Below are 27,880 nucleotides of genomic sequence, written 5' to 3'. Positions count from 1 at the left end.
GTGCTCAGGAGGCCGGTGATGAACGAGCTGGATATGGTCACCTCGACCAGAGCGCTGACCGTCAAGTTTCCAACCACCAACGGAACTGGATGCGTGCGGGGAGAGCAGCACCTCGCAAGACGTTGCTACGAGGACGCGGTCAAGATGGGGACCAGAGGAAAGAAAGTAAATGTGGTCACAGAGGGAGCGCAGGGACCTTCAAGTCGGAGCGGGGTGAGTTACGACCTGGATCCCAGAGAAGTGGATTGCGACAAGGCCACCGGCCCGGTGGAAGAACTTGAAGAGATCCCGATCAGCGAGGTGGACGCTAAAAGATGCCTGAAGCTCGAGAAGAATCTGGCCCCCGAGGTAAAATGCCAACTTATTGAATTCCTTAAGACTAACCTGGATGTGTTTGCGTGGAATCACGAAGACATGGTGGGGATAGCACCGGAGGTCATGTCGCACAAACTCAACATAGACCCCAGCTACAAGCCGGTGCGCCAGAAGAGGAGACCAATGACTCCAGGACGCTACATCGCCCTTAAAGAGGAGGTGGATAAGCTCCTGGCTAATGGGTTTATCAGAGAGGCTCACTACCCAGTCTGGGTAGCCAACCCAGTGCTGGTAAAAAAGAAGAACGGGAAGTGGAGGACCTGCGTCGACTTCACAAACTTAAATAAAGCCTGCCCGAAGGACAGTTTCCCTCTCCCAAGAATTGACCAGCTCGTGGATGCAACAGCGGGGCATCAGCTCCTCAGTTTCATGGACGCCTACTCGGGATACAACTAGATCCCCATGAATCCTAACAAGGAGGAACACACGTCGTTTATCACCGATCACGGGCTATACTATTATAAGGTCATGCCGTTCGGGTTGAAGAATGCTGGAGCGACCTACTAGAGACTTGTGAACATGATGTTCGAAGCACAGATTGGGAAAACAATGGAGGTATACGTTGACAATATGCTGGTTAAGTCTGAGCAAGTCGCAGATCATGTTCGTAATTTGGGAGAAACATTTAAGATCCTCAGGAGCTACAATATGAAGCTGAACCCACTAAAATGTGCATTTGGGGTGGCTTCCAAGAGGTTCTTGGGATTCATGGTCAACAGCAGAGGTATCGAGGCCAATCCAGGAAAAATAAAGGCCCTTTTGGATATGAGGTCGCCTGTAAGAATGAAGGACGTGCAGAGCCTAACCGGCCAGGTCGCTGCACTAAGCCGATTTATCTCCAAGGCAACCGACAAGTGCATCCCTTTCTTCAATACGTTGCGAAAAGCCCAAGGTTTCAGTTGGAGTGAGGAGTGTGAGCTCGCCTTCCAGCAGCTGAAGGAGTATATGGGGCAAGCTCCGCTACTTTCAAAACCCCGAGATGGGGAAAAACTGGTGATCTACCTAGGAGTGTCGGCGCATGCTCTCAGCGCAGCCTTGGTTCGGGAGGAGGAAGGGGTGAAATACCCCGTTTATTATATTAGCAAGAGGTTGGTGGACGCAGAAACGAGGTACACATCGATGGAGAAGCTCGCATACTGCTTGGTCATAGCATCGAGGAAATTACGTCCATATTTCCAGGCCCATCAGATCGATGTTCTAACTAAGTACCCCTTGAGGCAGATTTTGCAGAAGCCAGACACATCGGGCCGCCTGCTGAAATGGGCAATTGAGCTCGCTCAGTTCGACTTGGAATACAAACCAAGAGTGGCAATCAAGGGGCAGGCACTAGCGGATTTTATCGCTGAATTCACTGAAACGACCCGAGTAGAAGGAGAGACCTCGGAAGGACCGTCCTGGGAGTTGTACGTTGACGGGTCATCGAGCGAGCAAGGAGCTGGGGCAGGAGTTATGCTAATAAGCCCGGAGGGCCACAGAATACTATGCGCCCTGCGATTCGGTTTCCGAGCTACCAATAACGAGGCCGAGTACGAGGCGCTGCTCGCAGGGCTGCGCTTGGCAAAGGAGGTGCGAGCTGAAGAACTGATAATTTTCAGCGATTCCCAACTCGTTGTCAACCAAATACGCGGGGAATATCAGGCGAAGGGGGTGAAGATGGCAGCATACCTGCTCAAAGTACGCGAACTTCTAATTCCCTTCCAGAGGTTCGAAGTACGCCAAATTCCAAGCTCTCAGAATTCCCATGCAGATGCACTGGCTCGGCTAGCTACTGCGCGAGACATAGAGTTTCTAGGGGCTATACCAGTGGAGTTTTTAGCCACCCCTAGCATGGAGCAACCGGCCGAGACGATGGTGGTTCACGCATCCCAGGGCTCATGGATGAGCCCCATTCTGGAGTACCTACGGGAAGGAAAGCTACCGACAGATAAACTAGAAGCGCGCAAACTGCGAGCTCGAGCCGTTCGCTACTGTATCTACGATGAGGTGTTGTATAAACGAGGATTCACAGCTCCATTGTTAAGATGTATTGAGGGCTCTGACTGTCAGACCGTGCTGGAGGAAATACATGATGGGCACTGCGGCAACCACACCGAGGCTCTGTCACTAGCCCAGAAGGCCCTTCGGCAGGGATTCTATTGGCCTATGATGAAACAAGACGCGATCAACTTGGTGAAAAAGTGTGACAAGTGCCAACGGTTCGCTAATGTCCCGCGGGCTCCATCGGCCTACCTTCAACAGATGAACAGCTCGTGGCCGTTTGCTATCTGGGGTATGGACCTGATTGGGCCGCTCCCAACAGCTCGTGGCAATTGCAAGCATGCCATCGTGGCAGTTGATTACTTCACCAAATGGGCCGAAGCGAAAGAGCTCGCTGAAATCTCCAGCTCCAAGGTACAAAAATTTGTCTGGAATAATATCATTTGCAGGTTTGGGGTCCCACAGCAGATAGTCACAGACAACAGAACTCAATTCACCAGCGAGCAATTCATCCAATTCTGCGAGTCATTGGGAATCCAAAAGAGCTTCACGGCCGTAGACCACCCCCAGGCCAATTGGCAGGTCGAAGCAGTCAACAAGATAATCAAGCACACCCTGAAGACGAAGCTGGAAGACAGGAAGGGCGCTTGGGCGGACGAACTACAAACGGTGCTTTGGGCGTATCGGACGACAGCTCGAACTAGCACGGCTGAGACTCCTTTCTCGTTGGTCTATGGGTCCGAGGCAATGATCCCAGCTGAACACAAGGTGACCAGTCAGCGAAGAGCCACCTTTAACCCGGAGGGAAATGACGAACTCCTAGCCGCGAATCTAGATCTACTTGAGGAGGCTAGAGACACAGCTCGCCTACGGATCGCCATCTACCAGCAAAGGGTAGTGCGTTACTACAACAGAAAAGTTCGGCTCAGACGGTACAAGCTCGGAGATCGCGTGCTACGCCTAGTACTCATCGGCGCTCGAAAAGCCAGTGACGGCACGCTAGGCCCGAACTGGGAAGGACCTTTTGTTATCCACAAGGACTTGGGAAACGGGGGATACCATCTGGCCAACGTGGATGCAGCCGTCCTCCCGCGAGCCTGGAACGCGGAGCACCTCCGCCCCTACCATCAGTAGAAGTGTTTCTATTCTTATGTTTCATGTTAAAATTTTTTAAGCTCGATTGAGATTAATAAGTTTCTGGCTGATCAATTTTGTCGAACTTTGTTACCTGTCCTCCACTATAGCACTTTAACATTTTTTGGGGAGGGGTAAAAAACCATGGTTTGCGAGCTGGGGCCCATTCATCTTAGTCGACGGGCTATGGTTTGTGGCTTATCTGAGCATTCCTCTTGGTCCTCCCCCAGGTCGTGGTTCGCTAGCTGAGGCCCATTCATCTTGACCCAATGTCACGGTTTGGCGCCTACCTAGGCAACCACTTCCACCTCGAGCAAAGGGATCACTAACTGAGACCCCCTTTCATCTTGAATAAAAATCATGGTCTGCGATCTACCTGGGTGTCCCCTCCCAAGCCAACTACAAGCAGCGCCATGGTATGTTAGCTGAGGTCGCTATGCGACCTACCTGGACATATATCTTGGCCGAATTTTCAAATTCTTCGCAAATTTACAAGCAGCGCCATGGTATGTTAGCTGAGGTCGCTATGCGACCTACCTGGACATATATCTTGGCCGGATTTTCAATTTCTACGCGAATTTACGGAAGTGCCCTGGTATGTTAGCTGAGGTCGCTATGCAACCTACCTGGACATATATCTCGGCAAGATCTTCAATTTAACGCGAAGCTATTCCCCTATATACTATGCGGAAAATTAGCTAAAGACATTCCGCGACCTTTCCGGACATTCCTCTTGATTAAATTCTGGGCAGAGACGATAACCGATTTGATTATTCTTATTATCATGGCTTGGGAAGCAGCTATGCGCAACAAACGCGACCCACGAGCTACTGATCTCTCGACTTAATCCGATCGTAAAAAGCTCCTGGATACACTGAAAATCAGCACTTCAGGCTCGTCAGCAAGGTAGCTAAAGCGCTTAGGTGTCATTTGCAACTTACTACTTAGCTAAGCAAAGCATTAAGGACAGACCGTTTGCGACCAACAATCAAACGATCTAAAAAAAAAAAAAAAATCGTTCGAGAAACTGCTCTTCAAGAATCCGGGATTAAATCAAAGCGAACGAATATGTTATTACAAAGAACGTGTCATACAAGAACTATCTACCAAGCTACAACGTGAAGGAAAAATGCCTACATAAGCTACAAGGTAGCCTGAGCCCGCAACGGTCTCTGCTCCCCTACGAAGAAATGTCAGCTCCAAACGCCCTCCCATGGTGAACTTCATCTGCAGAAAAGCAGCTCTCCACCGCCATTGCCCTTGGTGTATATTCTGATACAGATTTCAACCGGAAAACTGTCTCAGAACATACACCAGGGCGATGGCAGAACGAGCGGTATCTTCCGATCCGTCCGACCTTCAGCAATTCTTCCCCAATCTTCAGCAACCTTCAGCCGTGACCCCAGCAGTCCGACAATCTCCCTCAGAGGACAGAAAGGTAGCCTCAACAGAAACACCAAGGCTGAAGAAGATTGCCGCACTGCATGGGGACCGCAGCTGAAGCACCATCGCCAGGATAAAAAGAAAAGAACCTCATGAAGTACGTCTCAAGGGGTCATATCAGGCTATTTATAAACCAAGGCTATTCCCAAAAACCGGCAATTATTCCCGAGAATATGACAAGTCCCGAGACGACGGTCAAACTTCGCAAAGGGAAGAGAAAGTCGGCATTAGCTCCCAGTCCGCACAACGAACTGCGAGCTAGGGGGAAGGGGTATACGCCAAGTCTACAAGCTCAGTTTACAAGCTCGCTACGGTGATTCCTGACTCTTTGGACGGATCGGAAAAACTTCTTACGCGGACCTACGACCTAAAGCTAGCGAAAGCTCGCTTTGACATGGTCTAGCGTCGCTACACGACAAGTCAGGTTTAAGTTTCGCCTCTTCAAAGTTTTTATTAGATCTACTTCAACTATTTGTGAATCTAAGGTTGCGATTTGAGGATCGATCTACCAAGGCCTAACTACCGAGATCGCCAAAGTTCAGTCAAATAAAAGCTTGCAGGGAGAAAACACACATGAAGCATGAAGACTTTGTTAAAAGAAAAACGTCTTACAAACAGAAATACAAGGAAAAACCCTATCTAGGAGGAAGAGCCGCATTTTCGTCAAGCTGAGCGGGAACATCTTCAGTAGAGGGAGCGGCCTCGAGCTGATCGGGCTGGTCGGGCTGACTAGAAACCCCAGCAGCCTCTTTTTCAGCTGCCTCAGCTGAAAACCTTGCGAATTCTTGGACAGCATCCTCGCCAAAGAAGGAGATGTCCAGCTCAGGATGAAATGTCCACAAAGTATACAAAAATTCGGCTGAGTTCTCTGAAGCAGCATCCTCGCGCTCCTTGGCTACCCGGGCTCCGACCTCGGCTTCTTTATGGGCAAGCTCCTTCTTGACCCCCTCCACCTCGCGGGCTGCAGCTTCAGCTCGCTCCTCAGCCAACAGCTGCGCTTTTAGACTCCCCTCCAGCTCGATCGAAACCTTCTTAAGCTTCGCGTTATAATCACAAAGGGCAAGAGCGCTCGCAGACTTCTCTCGAAAAAGCTTGTCTTCGGCATTCTTCTTGGCCTCCTCAACCTTCGCGATCCGATCTTCCTGCCCCTCATAATAAACCCGCATCTTCCGGGTTTCCTCTGTCAGATAGGTGAGGCTGTCCTGCAGCTTCTTTTTGTCGTCTTTCAACTTCCCAGCCAAACTCGTGAGCTTCTCCTTCTCCCTAAGGAGAACAGCGAGCTCCTCGGCTTGCTTCACACAACTGAGAACGGACTGGAAAACAAGCAGAAAAGGCTAAACAAAACGAACAGAAAGGAAAGGGAAGGTCGGCAAAATAAGGACATACCAGCAGACCATGGCGAGCTGAATATAATGGAAGCCTTTCCCCCGTAACGTCCTCCTTCTCCAGAGACCGGACGGAGTTGCCCAGAACGTTATTTAAGTTGTCCAGGAGGCGATCGAAGTAGACCCCTCCTGCGGAAACCTCTTCAGCTGCTGCCGCGGGGGAATCGACAGCCTTTTTTTTCTTCCCGGCCTGGATCCTGGTGGGAGACGAAGCCGACGCAGCCTTCCTCTTGCTCCCAGAAGCCGAGGCCGCCCGACCCTCTTCTACCAAAGCCTTTCCACGGGCAGACGTAGCCACAACCACCTCGGAATCACGGATTGTGATTACTTCGGTGGCGGGCTGAGCAGTTGGAATCACCAGGGCTTCGGCCGTAGGGGCTGCAGGCCCTTCAACCCTGGGCACATCCGCCTGAGCCCGCAAGGTTGGCGCTGGAGGAACCGCGGTAGAGGTCGCCGACGGTTTGTTGCGCGGAACGTATTTTAGCTTTACCATCCTCGGCGTTGATGAACCGGCTTGTTCTCTTTGACCGCCTTCATTCGAGCTCGAGCTGCGATCAACCTCGTCGAGGGCCGACTTGACGTCCCTTTTTCCCCGGATCCCGACGTCCCTCTTCTCTATCACCTTTGCATCGAGGGAGGGAGCGAGCCCGAACTTGCGAAGTAGGTCGTCAGATGGCTCGATATCGTCAGCGTCCGTCTTTACAGCGCCGACCTTCTCCAGAAGCTCGACCTCGTCCTTGGTCAGGATCGGCTTCTTACCTGAGGTATCTGAAAAAGAAGGAAAACAGTCAAAGAGCGAGAGGAGCATAAAGAAAAAAGACAAGGGCGTGAGCTCGCTTACTTGGGCATTGTACGAAGCCGAAGCTCGTGAGCTCGTGAAGGGAAGTGCAAGAGGCGAAAAACCACCAGGACTTGTAAGCCCCAACATTGGATTTGCCCTTTGCCTTACCCCTCGGCAAGAGCTTCTTATACTCGGAATTTAGGGCTGCAAGATAATACAGCCCATCGCCTAAACTCTTGAAGGAGAAAAGGGACCTAATAACCCTAGGGGAAGGAGGCTCAAGACCTGCCCTCTTAAAAAGGAGGGCTAACGAAGAGAGTTGTGAGTAGGAGTTCGGAGTAAGCTGGAAGGGTGAAAGCTTCAGGTCGTTTAGAAGAGCTATCAAATAAGAAGGGACTGGAAGCCTAAAACCAGACTCCAGGTGTTGAAGGCTCAAAGCGATGAACCATTTAGGAGGGTTGGCAGCATGGTCCTCAGGAGAAGGAACCATGGCACTAGAGGTCGAGGGAAAATTATATTCATTGACCCAAGAAATGAGCTCGCCAAAGGTCACATTAGAAGGATGACGCTCGAACACCTCGCGGGCTCCTCGCTCATCCCCAGATCGCCGAAACAAAGCAGCTGAGACTGATGAAGCAAGTTCGCGAGCATCCCCACCTCGCCGAGAGGTAAGCTCTTGAACCGTCTCCTCCCATCCTTCACACGGTTCCGAAGAAGTCGGGGTATCCATGTCTCCTATTTGGTAATCGCGGCGCCTGTGACCTGAGAGGGACATCTACGACAAAATTAGAGTCAGGCCGCTGAAAGCAGACCGACGCTCGCAAAACAGAAAAAAGCCCTAGACTCTCCCCATTCGATCAGGTCGCGCCGAAACCGCGAAGTAAGGACACTGCCTAAAGCAGGGGGGGCCAGAAACTTAAGCCCGGTGGATATCTAAAAGCAAGACTAAGCTCGCTTCGACAATCAGAGGCCAAAAAGGGGGCCAAACGACGCTCTAAATACCAGAGGAAGACACATAGCCATCACGAAGAAGGCAGTACGCGGATAAATTCGAGAGACAGTAAACCAGAAAGCAAGACTAAAGGGGTTGCGAGAAACTCACCGGATAAACGGAGGACAAGCAAATGCCGAAACAAGGAATGGCGGCGAAGGCACCCGAAAACTGGAAAGGCGGTCGCAGTCGAGACAGAGCAAGGAGACGAATAAGAACCTTCGCACACAACGAAAATTCGAAATAATAAAGCGAAGGGGGAAGAAGGTAGTCTCTCCCGCTATTTATACTTTTTGCCCGGAAGATCCTGGCCGTCGGATCAAAAAAAAAAAAAAATGGCTCATGGTATGCCCCAAGAAACTCGGCCGCACGACAGCTCGTGGGACCCACAGGCATGATCACGCGCAGTAATGGGGGAATGTGCGCATTTAAAGCAGTACGGGCAAGACGTGCCCTTTGAAGTGTTTCTCAAGGGACGGTTGGTCGTCCGAAATACAGCTAGATAGGTTGCGGCAACCGGAACAGCTCTCAGTCCGCAGCTCGCACTAAGAGCTGGGGGGCTTATGTTATATGCCATCTCCGGAAATCAATTGACGGGCTGGGCCCGGCCCAGCAGAACGACCCGAATCACCTAAGGCCCAGCAGAGCGGCCCGAACTCCCCAGAAGCCCGCCAGACCCGAAGACCGAAAGCCATCAGTGTGGAGTCCCATTCCTTCGGGACCAGAAGCCAGATCGCTGATGCGAGCGAGCTCGCTTTAAGCGAGCTCGCTCAGACGAACTCCAAACATCACGACCTCAGCTCGCCGAGAGATACGCCCAGATCAGACGGCTGGAAGATCGCGAGATAATCGGAAGCGATAGACACTTACCTATCGGAAGCAATCCGGATCCCTGAAGACAAGGGATCTATCCCTGACAATCCGAAACCAATAAGGAAAGCGCCATCAACGGAATAGACTTCTTCCGTACTTAGGACTAATTCGCATTGTAAGCTACCCTACTCTATATATAGAAGAGGGGACGCCATTGTAAAGCAGGGGATCATCAGAAAATACATACTGTTACTCTGCTAGAATAACCAGAGAACGGTCGTGGACTAGGCATCATTCTGGCCGAACCACGTAAAAGTCCTGTGTGTGTTTTTTATCTGCTTCAGTCTTCCATTCCTTGCCTTTTTGTACCCGTTATCACATTGTGGGCTCTCGAACTCCGGTTGACCGTTTCCGTACGTCAACACTATTAAAAGAGTTCATAAGTTTGGTAACTTATAAATTCATTCAACCTAACCAATAGATAAAAAAAAAATATTATGCTATTAAAAGAACTTATAAACTTTGTTTTACTCTACCAAAAAACTAAAAAAAAAAAAAAAGAATTTGGTCAAACTCAAACACCCTGAAAATGGGATCTGTAATTAGAAATGGTTTATATAATTATATAACAAATAAAAGACTTTGTTTCATGCGACACCACCTACAATTTTATAATTTTATATATTAACTAAACATTTTTTTTTCTCATTTACCAAGAATTGTGGAGTAATTAAAAAGGTCTTTATTCCACTAAATAATAAGGGTATTAGTAAGTACGTGCTCATTGCTCATTTTTCAGCACATAATTTCATACCCGACATATTAAATACGCCATAGTACTTTATAGTTGGTGTCAATTCGATCATTATAATTTAAAAGTGATCAAATAACCCATTGTTTTTTTATATTAAGGTTAATTTAGTTACTGTATTTTAAAAAAATAACAAATAAATTATTATACTTAACTTCATGCCCAATCATAATAACCCTCCCATTACAGATGCCTAAATTAAACGGCATATTCATATTCAAAGAATCTCATATAATTATAATTTATGTTTTTTTTTTAAATATAGTGATTAATTTGGTCTAAATTTTAAAATAAACTGATTTTTTAGTTATTTTAAAAATATAGTGATCAATTTAGTCCCATTGAAATGGAATAACTTATTTCACAAAAACTTCATATTATGCAATTTTTTTAAAAAAAAAATTCTATAAAAAACTCACAAGCAATAGTTGAATATTAAACAATATTAAAAAAATAAAACACAATTGCGATTATGGAGAATGATTGATCAAATGAACAATGAACTGCCAAATGGAAAACAAAAATTATAATAATGAAATTAAGAAGAAAAACTGTTTGGGCATGAATGAAAACAAAGTTGTGGCTATTGAAAATAAATTATGCAATTTGAGGTAGAAAATTAAAATAAAATGAAGAGTTTTTATAAAAAAAAATATTACTGAGTCGTGAATAGAAAAAAAATGTTGGCTATTATTTCTTAAAATACTTAGATGTATTTACTCAGTCGTGAATAGAAAAAAAAAATGTTGGCTATTATTTCTTAAAATACTTAGATGTATTTACTCAGTCGTGAATAGAAAAAAAAATGTTTGCTATTATTTCTTAAAATACTTAGATGTATTTAACAATTATGATAATAATTAATGACTTGAGGAATTGAAGGAAAAAAAAAAAAAAAAAAGCAAGACTTGAGGGGACCAACACTGACTGACAGACAGACAGACGCCTACGTTAAGGTTTGTCCAACAAAAAAGTATGTTACATATTTTAAATCAAGTGAATTTATTATGTATTATTTTAAAATATAATTTATTTAAATACTAAAAGAAATATATGATGAATATTTATTTTTTTTATAACGAAGCACGCACTCATTACCCTATTCTACTCACATCCACTTAATATTTAAGTACTGAACTGAATGCCCTTTTTGAGTCTTAAAAAGTAAACGGGCTTTGAGCCTTATGGGTCTGTGCCCGGTACTAGCAAAAATTTGCATTATTTGAGTGAGCAAAGGCTGACTAATAGTGAGTTCAAAAATTAAAAGTACGTAAATGATTAAATTCGATCAACATTTTCTAGGCCAAAAAAAAATATAAAAATTAAAGAACCATCTTCTAAAATGAGAGGAGGAGGCCTTTTTAAGTTTGGTAGTGCAGAACAGAACAGAACAGAACAGGGAGGGACAGGGACAGGGACAGGGATCATATGTCCAACGAACATTGCATATGTTAAAAGACGGCATTATACACATGTAATGTATTGACATAGAGGACAAGAACCAACCTAGGCAAGGCAAGGCAACCAACATTCACCATTCACCAATACCATCCTTCTATCTGTCGCTAATAATACCACCTCCTAAATCGACATTAATCATGCATCATGCTTTTAAGCTTTACGCTTTGCTACCTACTACTAAAATACCACGATTGCCCCCGCCCCACACATTCACAATCACGGACTCCCTCGTCTCATGTGATTGCTGGGGGGGGTATTATCCCCTGCCACGCGACTCGCCGTCCGATCACTCCCCCATTTTTTGTGGGCCCAGATCAGAACGGCTTCTGCAGATACATGAACATGTCCTGCAGCGGCGACATCTGATTACTCTGGAACTGGGGAGTGAACGCGCCCTCCATGGTGGCATCCATGTAATTAAAGGGAAACTCGAGGGCGGCTTTCTCCCATTCCGTCAGCTTACTCGGCTCGCTCTGGACCTCACGCTCGCACGCGAACTCCGGCGACACCACGTGCTCCGAGCAGCTCGAGTCCGTGTGGAGCTTCGGCACCGAATCCGACGAGTCCAAGTACGCCAGCTCGCTGAACACCCCCGCCGTCAGGGAGCTCTCCGGCGGCGGCGGCAGCCCTCCCCCACCGCGGCTCAGGATGTCCGGCTTCTGCTCGTACACTTCCGCTGGCTCGCTGACTTTATCGCCGACGAACGAGCTCATCTTCTCGATGCTCCCCTTCTTGTTGTATATGCGGCACAGCACCCAATCGTCGAGCTGCAAAATCACAATCGCCAGATCAATCAGTCCATCATCAATCAATCTGAATGCCTACTATTGTAATAGCACTAAAATACACCAGTAGATATTATCTTATATTTCTCGATCCGGTCCGACGTCGGAAAGAGATAAGGGGGAATAATTTCCGGAAACGGAAGTTGACAAGTCAAGGCAATCGACGGTATCATAATATTAAAGAAACTGGTCCTTTCTGGGTTCTTATCTAGAGGGCTTTGATAGTATGTATATGAAGCCCAGCTTCTTAAGCTGGCCCATCATATTAACACCGTCCATTCTTTCCCAATCGGCCATTATCCGCAGCGAACAACAATCAATTCGCAACTAATTTAAGTCATCTGATGTGTCCGCTATCATATCGCTATCACCGGACTTAAAATGACTGATGTCTCCCCCCGATGATAATGGGTCCTGGTGGAATGGAGAAGAACCCAAAAGCCCAAAAGGGTAAAACAGACAATCCCCGTTTTCCTTTACCCCTCTCAAGGAAAAGACGAAGCGGTTTTATTTATTAATTTATTTACCCTTAAGCTGCCGCCTTTCTTGCGAGCCGAGCGGTCAACATCTGCCAGCCGATACTCGTGCATGATCCAATTTGTCTTTTCCCCTCTCGGCGCCTTCCCGGCGTAGAACACCAGCGCCTTCTTAATCCCCATCGGCTTGGGGTTGCCGATGGGCTTATCGGCCCCGGTGGCCTTCCAGTAGCCACTGCCGGCCGCCCGGTTCGGCCTCGATCCGTTTGGATACTTCCGGTCTCGGGGCGAGAAGAAATACCACTCCTTCTCTCCGTACAAGGCCAAATCTGTAGATCAAATTAACCCACACATTAAAAATTGAAAAAACCAAAAAGAAATTTAAGGGGACGAAAAAAATTTGTAATTACGAATTAGTAATTTATACCCACCAGGAAGATCCCAGGGATCATACTTGTAGAGATCAACCTCTGCAATTATGGGGACCGAAATCGGCTGGGAGGCGCATTTACGGCAGAGATAGTGCACCACGAGTTCCTCGTCCGTCGGATGGAATCGGAAACCAGGCGGCAAGTGCATCTCCGCCGTCATTTCTCTCTCTGTCTAGACTAGTGGATTGCACTAGAAGAAAAAGAAAACCAAAAAGAAAGAGGAACTAGAAACATTGAAACTTAAGACGCAAGGGAGGACGGGGATTATATAGAGGAGAGAAGGGGACAGGTGTCGAGCGGGGACGGCGGGTTCTAGAATCCACGTGGGCGATAACGTTGGCGCGTGCTGGGGGACACGTGTCGAGCGCCAAAGTGCTTTGCGTGCGTGTCAGTGTTCCACATGGAGGTGATTCTGTCACTGCTTACGACACCTCGGTTGGAGCGACGCGGGCGAGTCGGCTCGCCTAGGGATCGCTGCGCTTGTTCGGTCCGCGGTGGGGCTGGGAGGATTTCCCTGGCAAGAAATTCTAGGGGTTTGAACCGACAGTTTGACGGTGGATCTGCATTCCACGTCAGGCTGCTTGGCAAGCGCATGTGGTGGTGGCCCACGCCCATAGCAAATTTAATATGCCTGATTGCGATGCCAAGTGTGAACTCAGGACGATCCCGAACCCATTCACCCCCGTCCAGCTGTAAACAGTTCGTCTTATTTTTGTTTTAACGCTTAGGGTAAGAGTATAATGGAATTTTTTTTTTTTATCTATCTATTTAACACATAATTTATTTTAAAAAAATTAAATTATCATCACCATACTTTATTAATAATTAATAATATTTATCATTTTGTCTATAAGATAGTAGTTAAAATTTAATAAATAATTTTATTTTAAATAATATTTATTTATTATATTTTATTTTTAACTACAAAATATTTCTATCAATTAATAATAAGTATTTCTTTTTCGTAATATTTCATTAATTAATAAAATTATTTAATAATTGTATTTTATTTTTAAATACAATGCATTTATTTTAATTTTAAATAATGTTATTATCTGACAGGAAAATATATTATATTTAAAATTATTTAATTAACCAATAAAATTGTTTAGAAACTAAAAACAAGATGTATTATTTTTTTATAATCACATTGTTTTTAATATTAAAAAATTTATTAATTGGTGATAAATACTATACTTTGTTCTTTAGATATATTACCAATTAATAAAAATACATGAACAATAAAAAAGAATGCAAAATAAATATTACTTATTTAAAATTAAAATATAGTTATTATTACTTAAAAGACAACCATTAACGATAACGATATCCAACAATAATAAGTTTATGGACGAAGGCAACTAAATAAATATGGAAAACGTGAAAAAAGAAGAAGAAAAAGAAAAAGAAATCAATTTTAGGTTGACTAGGAGGGTAATATTGGTAATTTAGAGTGATGTATGCAACGTAAGGATAAACATGGAGGAAGGCACTCGGTGCGTGCATAGAAAGCGCCAAATGTTGCGGCCACCTCCACCGCCTCCGTTTGTTGGCTTCTTCAACTTTTTGTTTCTCTTTTTTTTTTTAAATCTTAATTTTTGTCACATTTGAAAAGGTTGCCGGCTACCACTTGCTCCAAATAAGGCAATGCGTGGGATTATTAGAACCATACGTGGATACATCTTTTTCTAGACGGTGAATGTAGTCTACGAGATGGTCAAATATTTGACTTACAGCGTGACCAGCCACTGGGATCCTGCCACGTTTGAAAACTGCACGAAATCTTCTTCAATTACCAGACTGTGCCATATTCCGGATTTTAAAATTGTCAATTATAAAATTCTTACTATCCAGGGCACTCTTGCACGTTGACATTGCTAAGATATTTTGTATAGTAGGAAAAATGTATTATATAGTATTAATAGTGTATTAATTATATACAGATTACTTGCGTCGTATCCTATATAATATATATATATATATTGTTGTAAAAAACACGATTCTTGTACAAAATATCAATTTTTTATATAATGGTTAAGTAATTTTAAATGTACTTGCTTTAACCATATATATTTATTAGAAAATGTTGCTACAGTGACCTTGTGGCCTTGCGACTCCATTGACGTGTCACTTATGATTGAGTCTGGAAAACTTAATATTAAAAAGTTAACCATTAAATGTTAAAATTTATTAAAATTGAAGAAACAAATTAACTAACCTTACTCGGGTAACCTGGCCAAAAAAATTAACCTAATGGGTCCTGCCAACTTTTTCTTAGCCTTTTAAGGTATCAAATAAGGCGCAATAACTAAACCATTATCTATATGGTATAGAGGTAAAATTTTACTTAGAATATTAGAATTTGAATGAATGTTGTAACTTCAAAAGTACATTGATCGATAAAATACAGCATTTATCTAGAAAGTAGCAATAACTTTGAAAGACAAGTTTCGTATTGTTATGAGTATTTTTTGCATCACTTCTTATGAGTTAGGCTCGACCCAGCAGGCTGGCCCAATCGCATGAAGCTTAATAGACCCAAAGTCGAGCTCGCCAGAATAAGATCACACCTCACTGAAACACGACCTCAGATCGCAGAACCAAATGAGCTCCAACAAGTTCCATGATCAACCAAACAAGCTCCCAGCGATGCTTCCACCTCACTGGCCTAATCGTTCAGTTCGCACAATAACATTGCTACTGAATAATAGAAGACAGAGACCCACCTACTCTATCTAAAGCAAATCAAATCCCTGATATTGGGGAATCCACTCCCGATTTTATGGAATTAATAAAGATATCTTGTTTCCAAGATGTCATCCTTCCACTTTTAGATTTTATGCAATTGTAAACACTATCTCGTTATAAATGGGGGTCAGAATACCATTGTAAGGTAGGGAGAACAACAAGAATAATATACTGTTACTCTATTGGAATACCCAAAGAACAGTAGTGGAATATGTATCGTTTTGGCCAAACTACGTAAAAACATCCTGCGTACGTTCTACGTTATTTCTCCTCTTTGCGTTTTGGCTTATTTTCTTATTGGGAGTCTATGAATCACGGTTGGCTAATTCTGAACGTCGACACGTATGGACTGTATTGAATATGCAGTTCTGAGTATATATAGATTGTGTCCACATCCGAATTTATCTGAAAATGCATCAAGGAAAAGATCACCCATTCCTGAAAATTAGTTGGGCTAAACTCAAACACCCAAGTGAATAAAAAAATAAAATAAAAAAGTAAACCTCATTTTCATTTATAAAACACTTTTATTAGTTGGCCAAGTATTATGAACATAATGTGTTTGTGGTCAGTCCATATGAATATTTTGTAACTAAAACTAAGAAGCAAAAAATGTACATTGATTAAAAATAAATTGTATTCATTGTTTTTTAATCATTTTGGATAGTATTTATGAATATTTGGTTAACATTACATATTTATTATATTTTATTTTTACTTATAAAGGTTTTATTCTATTGATTGATATTAAAACAAATGCATTTATTATTGTAAAAATAACCGAGAGAAATATTTAAACCTAAAAATGAGATCTAATAAATGTAATTTTTTTGAAAAATATATGTATTTAATTTTTCTTAATCATTTTACTTAAAGATAATAATTAGCATTTCCTACCCTATTTTAAATCTCAACCGTCCACTTAAGATTCCTACTTTTTAATTTATTGTTGAAATTTGTTGAATGACAATAATTTAATTAATTTTAAGCATAACTTAACTATTTTAAATGATAAAATTTTAAATTATACCTTATTAATTTTACTATTGGGTAAAGTTTGGAGACTATCTTTTAAGGTTTGGCTAAATTATATGGTCACATCTATATTTTCTAAAATAACATAAATCTCCCATACAATTAATTGAACAAAAAAATTAACTATTTTACTTTTATATTTAAACATTTTATTCTCCATTGTTTCTCCCACTACAACAAATTTTAGATTAAGAGGCATTTAAAAATACCTTAATAGATAGTTTATTAGGGCATTTTAACTATTAGGGCACTAATAAAAATATTGCGTATAATTGTGCCCCAAAAACGTATTGAGGCACTTACAAATGCCTAAAAAATAACTATAAATTTAAGTTTGTTGTGACACTTAAAAATGCCTCAAAAATCACTATAAATTTATTTTTTATATCCCCCACAAGACCTTTTCTTAACTCTAACTTCTCCCTTAGCTCGAACCCTAAACATTTCCTTCTTCTTGCACACGCGTGACCACCTAATCTACACATCATCTTATTAATATATATGTCTATGTTTATTTTATAGTGTATCTAAGTTTCATTAGAATTATTCTATTGGGGCACTTAAGATTTGTCTATTAGGGCACTTCTTCAGAGTGTCTTGTTAGAATTATTTTAATGGGGCATTTAAAAAATTCTACCCTATTAGATTTATCTATTAAGACACTTATATTTGTCTATTAAGGCACTTCATTATCGTGCCTCATTAGAATTGTTTTATTGGGGCACTTCTTTAAATTGTGCCTTAAAATAGTATTTTATAGGGTACTTAATTGTTGTGTCTTATTAAAGTTATTGTATTGAGGCATTTTTTTAGATTGTGCCTTAAAATGGTATTTTAGAGAACACTTTCTAAAAAATGCCCTAAAAAAGATGCCTCAACAAATCATTTTTGTTGTAGTGTCCTCTCTTTGTGCATCGATCTCTCTTTCTCTCTACCCTATTGTTCTTGGTGATTGGTCATCTCTCTCTCTCTCTCTCTACTTGAATGCCCATTGCCAAAATAGCTTCAATCTCTTCAAAATCAAACCCATTGGTCAGTTGGTTGTTGGTGGTAGGGACGATGGCAAGTTTCTCTTTTTCTCTTTCTGTATCATTTGTCTGCAATTTTGCCACCAAACAAGAAACCCCTCTTAGTTGCGATGTGATTTTCTGTGAAACCCTGTTGATCGCAAAGACGCTATTTTTCCCTCCTTTGTCTCTCTCTCTCTCTCTCATAAGAAACCTATCATTGTGGAGTGAGTTTTATAGTTGTACATGATGGGTTATTTGGTCCAATTGATAGTTTTTTTTTTTTTTGAAGAAGAAGAACCTTCAATTTTTATATTTTTTTTACTTTTTGTATAATTACAATGGAGATGTTTGTGGATAGAATTTTGGAAATTTGAATAAAATTAATAGTCATTTACTTAACAAGTAGGGATTTAATGTTACATAATTTAGAAAATTAAGAAAAAATAGTGATATTTTTAAAAATACATAAATGATTAATATAATTTAAACAAATCTTAATAGTGATGTTTGAAATTTAACTTTTACTATCACCTAGATTTATCAATTCATTTAGGATAATAATACTTTTTCCCAAAGAAGGAGATCTAATGCATTGAGTTGACTACCCTCACTTTATGTTGCATCTAAATAGAAATAGAAAACGGATATAATACGAAATGAAAACAAAGAAACGATATTTTTCAAAAAAAGTAAGAAATAGAAATATAGGTGAAATATATAAATAAAAAAATAAGAATTTTTTTGTGAATATAATTTTTAATAAAAAAATTATAAAAATATAAAAACATAAATTCCGTATTGAAATAAACATAAACATGAGTTTTGTCATGCATGAAAAAAATAATAAATTTAAAAAAATTAAAAACAAACAATAAATTTTTTCTTGAAAAAATTCCGTTTCTAACCTGGGAACTATCTTGAAATGTTTCTAAAATTGTAGAAATGGGCTAGAAAGATTTTTTTTGGGTATTTCTTAGCATTTTGATATTATAAATATTTCGAAAATACTGAAACGACATCTTAAAGGTATTTTCGTACATCATATCTCTCACCCATAAAGCTATCTCCAACGCTACTCCTTATTCTACTCCCTATTATATTATAAATAATTCACTCCCTATTCTAATTTTGTCTTAAAAATTGTGCTTACTTCAACCACTCTTTATTTTTCTCTGTATTTGACTCTCTGTTTTATTTATTTATTAATAAACTTCATATATTTATTTTACCATACACAAAATTAATAATCAAATACACAAATTAATAATTAAATATATAAAATAATCAAATACACACATACACAAAATTAATAATCAAATACAAATATACAAAATTAATAATTAAATACACGCATATACAAAATCAATAATTAAATACAAGCATACGTAAAATTAATAATCAAATACACAAATCAATAACCAAATATACAAATACACAATGTCACTCATTCAATACAAAAATAAATAAAAAAAATTCTTAAAATCACAAACTCAGTGGTTAACTGCTCCTTGCTGAAGAAGACGTCGCCGCCGCCAGATCTGGTAGTTGTCATCTAAATCTGTTTGTCGCCGCCACTCACTTCTTGCTTGCTCCAACTTGTTTTCTCTGGATGAGTTTGTCTTCTGTTGCGTTTGGTTGGAATTTATTTTTCAGTGTTGAAATGGCTATTGTGGGGGGAGGAATGGCGACAGAGGCTTGGCCAAAATTACTTGCAAGACTTAGAGAGAGGTTTGGATTTTGCCAAATTTTGTACGATCAATTTTGGCGATGGTGAGCGGCTTTGGAGGTGCAAAAATGCATTTGGGCTGCCATTATTTGGCTTAGTGAGACATTTGGTGAGTCTCTTGGAGATAGCCTAACATTCTAAGTCATCAAACTCATAAATCTCAATTCTAAGTATCATTATTCATTCTTTTAGTTAATTAATACCATCTAATCATATCACACTGTCGATTAGTTTTCTTCAATAAAACAAAAATTGATAGCAAAATATAATTATAACACTTGAAATTATTGCCTTTATACGGTCATTCGTCGCTCATGCTCCCGATTTCGATAGAAAAAATAAATAATAATTGGAAGTTTTACCTCTATGTACAAGACAAAGAATCGAACGCATAATTTATTGGTGTGAATCTCAACTGATTGTGATCTAATCATTTAATTTGTACCTTGAGAGTAATATAATTGTAACACTTATATAGAAGGATATGACGTTGTTTGGAAGTTATATTAAGTCAAGTTAAAATAGTAAAATTAGGTAAAAATTGAAAATTTCCCCCATAATATAACCTTAGTTAATTGCAATTAAGAACAAATAATGCATAGGTTGGGTTGACAAGACACCGAACCCTCTTTTGAGTGGTTGGGCATACCAAAATATGTTATTTTAGTAAGAAATTATTATAAGTAGCTAACCATACCATATTATTGTTATACACGAGTGACTGACAGCTTACACAAATTTTTAGACCCTAATTAACAATGAATGAACTTCATGTAAATTTTTATTAACTTGGTTAACGTAAAATTTGATAATAAACCAATATTTAAAGAAACTACTATAAAAAAAACTCATATGATTCTGTTGATATTTTTATTGAGTTGATTAAGCCATAATTAACCAACCAATCACATGAAAATTGTGGGTCATATGTACGTGCCTTAATTGACACCTAAACCAGTTATATCAATTTTGACCCATAATTTAAAATGCAAAGCCAATCAATAAATTATAAAGAAACTCAGTTTAGAGAGCAACAAGTCAAGTTTTGGCCTGGCCGCTAAATAGTCAACAACATTTATTGACTAGTTTTGATTTTTTGAGGCGGCCACGGCGATTCTTTCGATACTTAGTCTATTATTTAATTAATTAATGTAATTGTAACATTTACCTCGTATTTTGTCACTTTGAAAAAAATTAAAATGTACTCATTGCGCGTTATATATTAAATTACTTAAATCATATAGATATGATTTATTTCAAAAATAAAACCTTTAGTAAAATCATGTATCATGTCATTTTATGTCAATCCAACACATTGGGCGACTTGACCCATATATATGACATTTTTTCTTAGTTCACATGTAAAACAATACATGTTGTAGCCTATTTTTGGCAATTTTTAATTTTCTAAGCTTATCTATTTCAAAACTAAAAACCTCTGAGCTTGTTTATAACAAAAATTATTTAATAAAATATATTTGATACAAGCAATATATATACATTTCATGATATTTTAATATTTTTATTTTTTTCCTTAAGTAATATTTTTTATCTTTCTAGTGTTTTTTTGGTTATCTGATATCAATTTTTTTTTTTTTTACCTACGAATCATATGTCATATTTTATACTATGATTAGAAAATTTAAACTAAAATTAAATATATGTTTATATTTGAATCTAATGTCACGTACCCAATCTCTTGTTGGTAGTGCATTGAGAGCTTTTTGGGAAACTATTTGCTTTGATACCCCAATAAGCCATTTTCCATTAAAACTTTTGAATAAAGTAAGGCCAATATTATGAATAATATTAGGACCACTGTGGAGTAAATTGACATATGAAGCTTCGCGGTAGGAATTAAAGAAGAGGGTTTCTCACTGTACAGTTTAATTTACTCTTATGGTGATTCATAGAACTCTTTCTTCTTAATTTCCACCCCTACTATTGACTCAATTCCAATGGAAAGGAAAGAACAAAATTGGTCAACTGACCTAATCATCAACACCTAACCCGAAGCAAATATGGGATTCAACGACGTAATAACAATTAATGTGAATTATAAAAAAAAGAAAAAAGTCAATGCCTTAAACCTTAAGAATCAACCCACCATGGAAATCCTAACATATATATATATAAGCCATCCATTTTCATTAGATCACGTGCTGTAAAAACATAAATTCTATGTTATTATATTAATCTGACAATTCAACCAAAAGGATTTGGGTCTGGATTTGGATGAGAGGCGGAAGTTTCGGATCTTATCACCACCAAAAGCAAGTCGCACGGAAAATAGTGGGTTGGCGTGACTTTCGTTGCAGAGTTGGTGGAGAAGAAAGGGTCGTCTAGGTTAAATGAACACGTGCACTCCTCGCCTTTTGTCACTTTCATTGTCTTTGGAGTCACGAATTAAACCCGCCGGAGAAGAAGGTGGTCATGGTCATGCCGCCCGCCGGCGCACCACAACCACAATTCCGCCTCACCCAATTAACTCCTCCCTCCAGCCGCCATCGGGCCCCACTTGACTTGCTATTTCGATATTTACCCTACTTTTCTCCTTGGCGTTTCAAACTCCAGGAGAATATTGCATTCCAATATACTATATATATATATCTACAAATCAAGCATTTTATCCTTTTTTTTTTTTTTTTTTTTCTTGTTTGTTCTTAAATATTTTGAATATTTATTGATTTAAGTGTTATAGTGCTTGTAAGTGTCAATAACCCTCAACCGTGCAGATAGTCGGATCAAGACACTTCATCGACATCACAATCAATCCGATCAACCTTGTTTGTTGTAAAAAAAAAAAAATATTTTTAAGATCATTGCATCCCTTGACACGTAAAAATATTATTGATATATTATATATTGGATGCAATTAAAATATCTATAGTAATTCAATAAATGATACTTAACAAGTGGATACCAAAATTTATCAGAATCACCATCTAATTATATACATATATACCGTCACTCAAGGACACACCTTACTCAAACCCAAACATCTTCATGTGGCATTGACGCTGACTGAGTGAGCATGTGAGAGACAGACAAGAAGTAAAGTAGCTTCCAATAAAAAAAGGGTAATTACAATAATCTAAAATATGAGCTTAATATCAGAAGATGATATTATGATATGAGAAAAGCTGACATTTATGAAACCATAAATAGATAATAACAATAATAACCTTTCGAGCCCCAACAAATGGGGAAGCTAATAATGTTTAACATTAATTTATGATGTAAAAGTGCATCATTAATTATAATATACATTATTTATTATAAAAAGTTCAACAAAATTTTTCATTTTAGTCCATGATTATTCACAATTTGTAAGAATAATGTTTCTAACTTAGAAATTGATTATATTTTTAAAGTAAGCGATGAATAAATTTATTAGATAAACAGAAGAAAAAAAAATTATGTGTGTGGACAAGTACAAAACATATAGTAATATGTGATTAAATGTATTATAATTTTTATAAAATTAATATTAAAAATCATAATTAAAGATGATGTTATTAATTATATAATCTCTTTATTAAAAAGGCATAGTTAGTAGGGATGACAATTGCAACCAAAATCGTGGAGAATCGAATTGGTCAACGCGGTTAAAAATCGTTTGACTGGGTAATGGTTGGGTTGGGAGAAAAATCGAACACTATTTCAATGAGTATGGTTTGGTTATGGTCTTCACAAAATCCAAACCAAAACCTGAACTGAATATGTGAGTAACCGAACCAAACCAAATAGAATATACATATATATAATATATATTTATTTATTTAATATATTATATATGCACATAATATATATTGATTAATGTATTTTTTTACAAGTATTTTAACTAATGCATTACAAATTAATTAACAAATAAAAATAAAAATAAAACTTAATCTTAAATTATTTTATTTTTATCAATCAAATAATTATATCCAAGAAGTTTGAAGTTAATTTGTAACTTTATACAAAAAAAAGGTAATTTTATTAGAATTTATCTTTATTTGTTGTGGAGTTATTAAAATTTTTCGTGAATATTATTTGTAAGAATTTGTCTTTTATTTGTTAGTATGACAAACTAAAAAAATTATGAGTAAAATCGAAATCGAATCGAAACCGAATAGTTTGGTTATGATTTTTAATTTTTAAAATTAATAGATAATAATTTAATTTTAATTTTAATAATTTAAATTTAATTTAATTATAATTTTAATAAAAATTAAAATCAAATTGAAGCATTACCAACCCTAACCCTAATAGTTAGTCATTGACTCTTAATATTATGCCACATCTCAGTTTGAGTCTGCAAAGAGGAGAAAGCCCCCTGGCTACAATTTGCCGTTTGCGCGTGCCCTACCACGGTACACTACCAGTGTCTAATATAATATATTCTCTATCAATCTTTCCCAGTTGCATATATGCATTTTCACGCTTTATATATATGTGTTTTCATTTTGCGTTTGTTTGCTTGGTTATGTCGACAAATTTCGTTGGGACCCATTTCCACAGTTGAGGCATTAGATTTGGGGGGAATGAATCTGGAAGGCGGCGCCGCCTTAGAAAGATGCAAAGCGACAAGCAAAGGCGGCGCTCCGGAACATTCTTGCCTCTTTCGTCCCCTTGAAATTTCAAAATTATTGCTTACCGACGGTACTCAAAATATATTACTTTAAAATTGAATTGTGTAAATAATATAATATAATAAAATTAATTTATAATAATTACTCATAACGTTTGCTTTAATTACGTAAAATATAACCATTTTACCTGTAGATTCTCTCATTTCTCTTTGTCTGTCAATTATATATATATATATATATTTTTATTTGACATAAATATATTTAATTTTAAATTATTTTTTTTCTAAAAACACATTATACTTCTAAAAAATATATTTATAAATTAAAAAATTATTTAGAAAATCTATTTTTATTTGAAAAATTTTATGTTTATAAATACAAAAATGAATAAATTTCACATAGTACCACAAGGTTTAGAAAGAAATATAGATTGCCCATGCGTTTTTTAAAATAACATAGACCTCTCTCACAAATAAAAAGGCAATTTTACCCCTATTTAACCCCATCCCTCTTCCTTCCCTTTTCTCATCACCCACCAAATCCGGGTTTGGCCAACCATGGTTGCTCTTGCAGTGAAGAGGATAAACTTGACACACCAATCCAAAGCGCAAAGATGAGGAAGAATTCGCCATCAGTGAAAAGACACTAGATCATAGAGAGTATTAAAAAATAAATCAGTGTTGAGTTATGTTTTGATGATAAAATATAAATAAAATTTTAATAATTCTAATGATATGCTATCAATCAAGTAAAACCCAGTGATCAATGTTTTTAATCAAGTAAGACATTATATGGGCTTAAGATTAATCGAGTAAAGAAAAGATTACTTGAGTAACAAGTGTACATACTCGACTAACTTGTTAGTTTAATTGAGTAATAGTTGAATACACTAAGGCTTAATCGAGTATATGCTTATTGTATTTGAATAAAGAGGTGAAAATACTTCAATTGAGTAATCTGTATGATATTCGACTAACTGTGATATTAGTCCAGTAATCACTTTCAATAATTGAGTGAGAATTAAGGTTAAAATGATAAGTATCTAGACTTGTGTTATTAATTAACTAAAAGAAAATAGTAATAGAGTATCTAATCTTTTTAGTCGATTAATCGAAAATCTTACTCGAGTGATTAATTGGATGAAAAATGTCAAGTCTCCGTACTTGGACATTAATCGACTAAGAGATTATGTTTAATCAAGTAACTATTATTTTAGTTGAGTAAATCTGTGCCTTAGTCAAGTATAATATGCTTAACAAAGAGTGAGTCTTTATATCTAATTTATTAATTAATTAATAGATATCTTATACTTGATTAATGAGGTATTATAATCCAGTATCAAGAATACTTAATCGAGTATCAAATAGAAAGTTAAAATGTTAATAGAGTAAGATACATTTGTACTCGAGTAATATCATTGTATAATTGAGTAACAATTGTGCTTAACCAAGTATTTAATTAGAAGTCAATATTAGTCGAGTATGAGTTATTTTGTACTCAAGTACTGGTATTACGTAATTGAGTAACAAAGGGACTTAGTCAAGTAAGATATAATGAAAAGAGAGTGGATCTCTGTATTCGAAATATTAATCTACTAAGTTAATCGTGTAGTCAAGTAATGCAAGGGCTTGTCAACTCATTTAAGCATACTCGTGAAACGACCTAGAATTTCCTCACATTTTTTTTTTCTCTTCAACCTTTACTTTTAAACAGTTAATAACAATAGAGACCGCACAATTATTCACATCACCATTCATGACATTTAATATCCACATTAGGGCTGATTCACCCATACATCTAAATCAACAATCTATAGAATTTAAATACATCACTAATTGGATTTCTTTTCTCAACACTCCCACAGATCTTCTGGTCAAAATCATCAAACTCATGATCTACTAGATTTGCCTCTTTTCTTTGCTTTGATGTTACCTGGAATAACAAAGAGTAACAAGGTGAGCCACAAGACTCAACAAGTATATATATATAAAGCAATGGTAATAACTGAATTAGAGGCATGAATAAGCGGGAGGGAATAAAGTAGGCGCCTTACGGTTAATACCAACGCTTTTCAACCATTTAACAAAAATGGAATAGAATAAAAGAATACTTTCCCATCAAAGTTGTAAAATCTTCATTATAATATCATGCCTCTTATTCACATATTTCAACTCATTATGAAATCATTTAATTTTCTTGCTCACAACAATTGAAATTATCAATGCATCATTATGTGCTTATGCATAGCCATAACAACATATAAAAAATATATAGATGCTTGCCCATGTCAATTTATTTATCAATTTCATTTCATCTTATTGTGCCCACCCATATTGTGGTTTAGTATGATATGATGTTCATGCAACTGTAGACATGCCATATTTTTATCAAGTACAATTGGTACTATGTATAGCTTTAGGTATGGTGGAATCTCCAGATGGTGCTGCTATGGGGTCCTCCCCTATCAGTCTTACGCGATATCAAATGCTACTGTGGGGTCCTCCCCCAACAGTCTTACGCGTCCTTTGATTTCACCACAACCACCATTTGCCATTACTAACATTTTCAATTGATCTTCTTGAATGCTCACATGTATTATGCAAGATAATATTTTTGTTTCCCACACCCCAGTATTTCATTTACCACCACACAAATAAGCTTCCCATATTATTGATATTTTTTTTCCATATGCAAAACCAATCTTTATAACAATTGTTCCTTCTTGACCAAAGGGAGCGGTTGGAGACGGGATCACAACTGCAAGGAGTGGGCTCCAGTAATTGGTCCGTCTGGGGGCCGGCAGGCACCTACAAGTACTCCGATGCTCAAGTCAGTGAGAGAGTAAAGAAATGACAGTATATCGGTAGATCTGAGGGCAAAACATACATTGGCTCTAAAGAGAATTGGTTGATATAGGAGGAGGAGACGTCCTCCTGCATACATACGTCGTGCGTTTGCAGGTGATGGGATTGAGTATCCGGTGCCTGTGGGGGTTCCTAGGTGATAGCATGGAATCGATGGGACCCTGATTAATGTGGATGAGATCCACCATTAATGAGGATGAGATCGGGGGCAGATGCGCAGATACTTAGTAGAGGCTGCAATGATGTTACTGTAGGCTAGTGTAGGGCCAGGATCGGGCCGAGAGAGAGATGTGCCGAGATTGGGCAATGAGAGATGGGCTAAGACGGTCCACAGCCCCCCAGGTCTGATGCTCGAGAAACGAGTGTTCGAGCTAGAAAAGGGAAGTCTGGGTGATTTGCTTGTAGCTTGTGCTTTCTTCATTTTGCATTTGGGCACTTTGGTTATGGCGAGCATCGAATAAATCGAGGTTGCTGGACCTGCCTGTTCTGGGGCGTGGTTCAGCAAGACCGAGGAAGCTTATAGTCTGCTGGCATTTGTATATACCCAGGGCCTTTTAAGTAATAAGAAGGGGAAAATACTCAAGTACCTTGGAGCTTTCTGTATTGGGATTTGACGAGATAACTCGAGGTCTGGCAATGTCTGTCTGATACGGGGCCTAATAGGATAGGATCGAGATGACTCAAGGTTTGTTAGGGCAAGATTGAGAAGACTCGAGGTTCGTCGATGCCTGTCTGATACAAAGCGTAACTTAGATAGGACAGAGATGACTCGAGGTCTGTTAGGGCGAGACCGAGAAGACTTGAGGTTTACAGATGCATGTTTGATACAAGGCATAGCTTGGACGGGGGAATTCCCAGAGGTTCTCCTGTCAGGATAGACCTGGGCGCTTTGGGGGACTGATCGCGTCGGTTTGTTGCAAAGCGTTGTTGGAGAGAGGTCGAGGTTACTCAAGGCCAAAGGCAGCAGACCGAGATAACTCGAGGTCCGCCGGTGCTTGTTTATTACAAGGTTTTGTTGGAGAGAGGCCGAAATTACTCGAGGCTAAAGGTTATAGAC

At 39.0% G+C, this 27,880-nt stretch overlaps 2 protein-coding genes across 2 annotated transcripts; one reads left to right on the top strand and one right to left on the bottom strand.

Annotated features, from left to right (window-relative positions):
- The first annotated feature begins 894 nt into the window (after positions 1-894).
- Positions 895-3,486, top strand: LOC127799747 (uncharacterized). Its single transcript, XM_052333975.1, has one exon. The coding sequence runs from the start codon at positions 895-897 to the stop codon at positions 3,484-3,486; it is 2,592 nt and encodes an 863-aa protein (XP_052189935.1).
- A 7,653-nt stretch (positions 3,487-11,139) lies between these two features.
- LOC127800536 (NAC domain-containing protein 2) lies at positions 11,140-13,102 on the bottom strand. The gene is made up of 3 exons (XM_052335195.1): positions 12,864-13,102; positions 12,484-12,761; positions 11,140-11,938 (listed from the first exon to the last, which is right to left on the bottom strand). Exons 1-3 carry the CDS (start codon positions 13,021-13,023, stop codon positions 11,486-11,488), a joined length of 891 nt encoding a protein of 296 aa, XP_052191155.1. The 5' UTR covers positions 13,024-13,102; the 3' UTR covers positions 11,140-11,485.
- Positions 13,103-27,880: the final 14,778 nt, after the last annotated feature.

This window comes from Diospyros lotus, chromosome 4 (genome assembly GCF_014633365.1).
Source record: "Diospyros lotus cultivar Yz01 chromosome 4, ASM1463336v1, whole genome shotgun sequence".
In the NCBI taxonomy this organism is placed as follows: domain Eukaryota; kingdom Viridiplantae; phylum Streptophyta; class Magnoliopsida; order Ericales; family Ebenaceae; genus Diospyros; species Diospyros lotus.
Note: the sequence above shows the minus strand (reverse complement) of the source record. Positions and strands in the feature narration are given on the sequence as shown.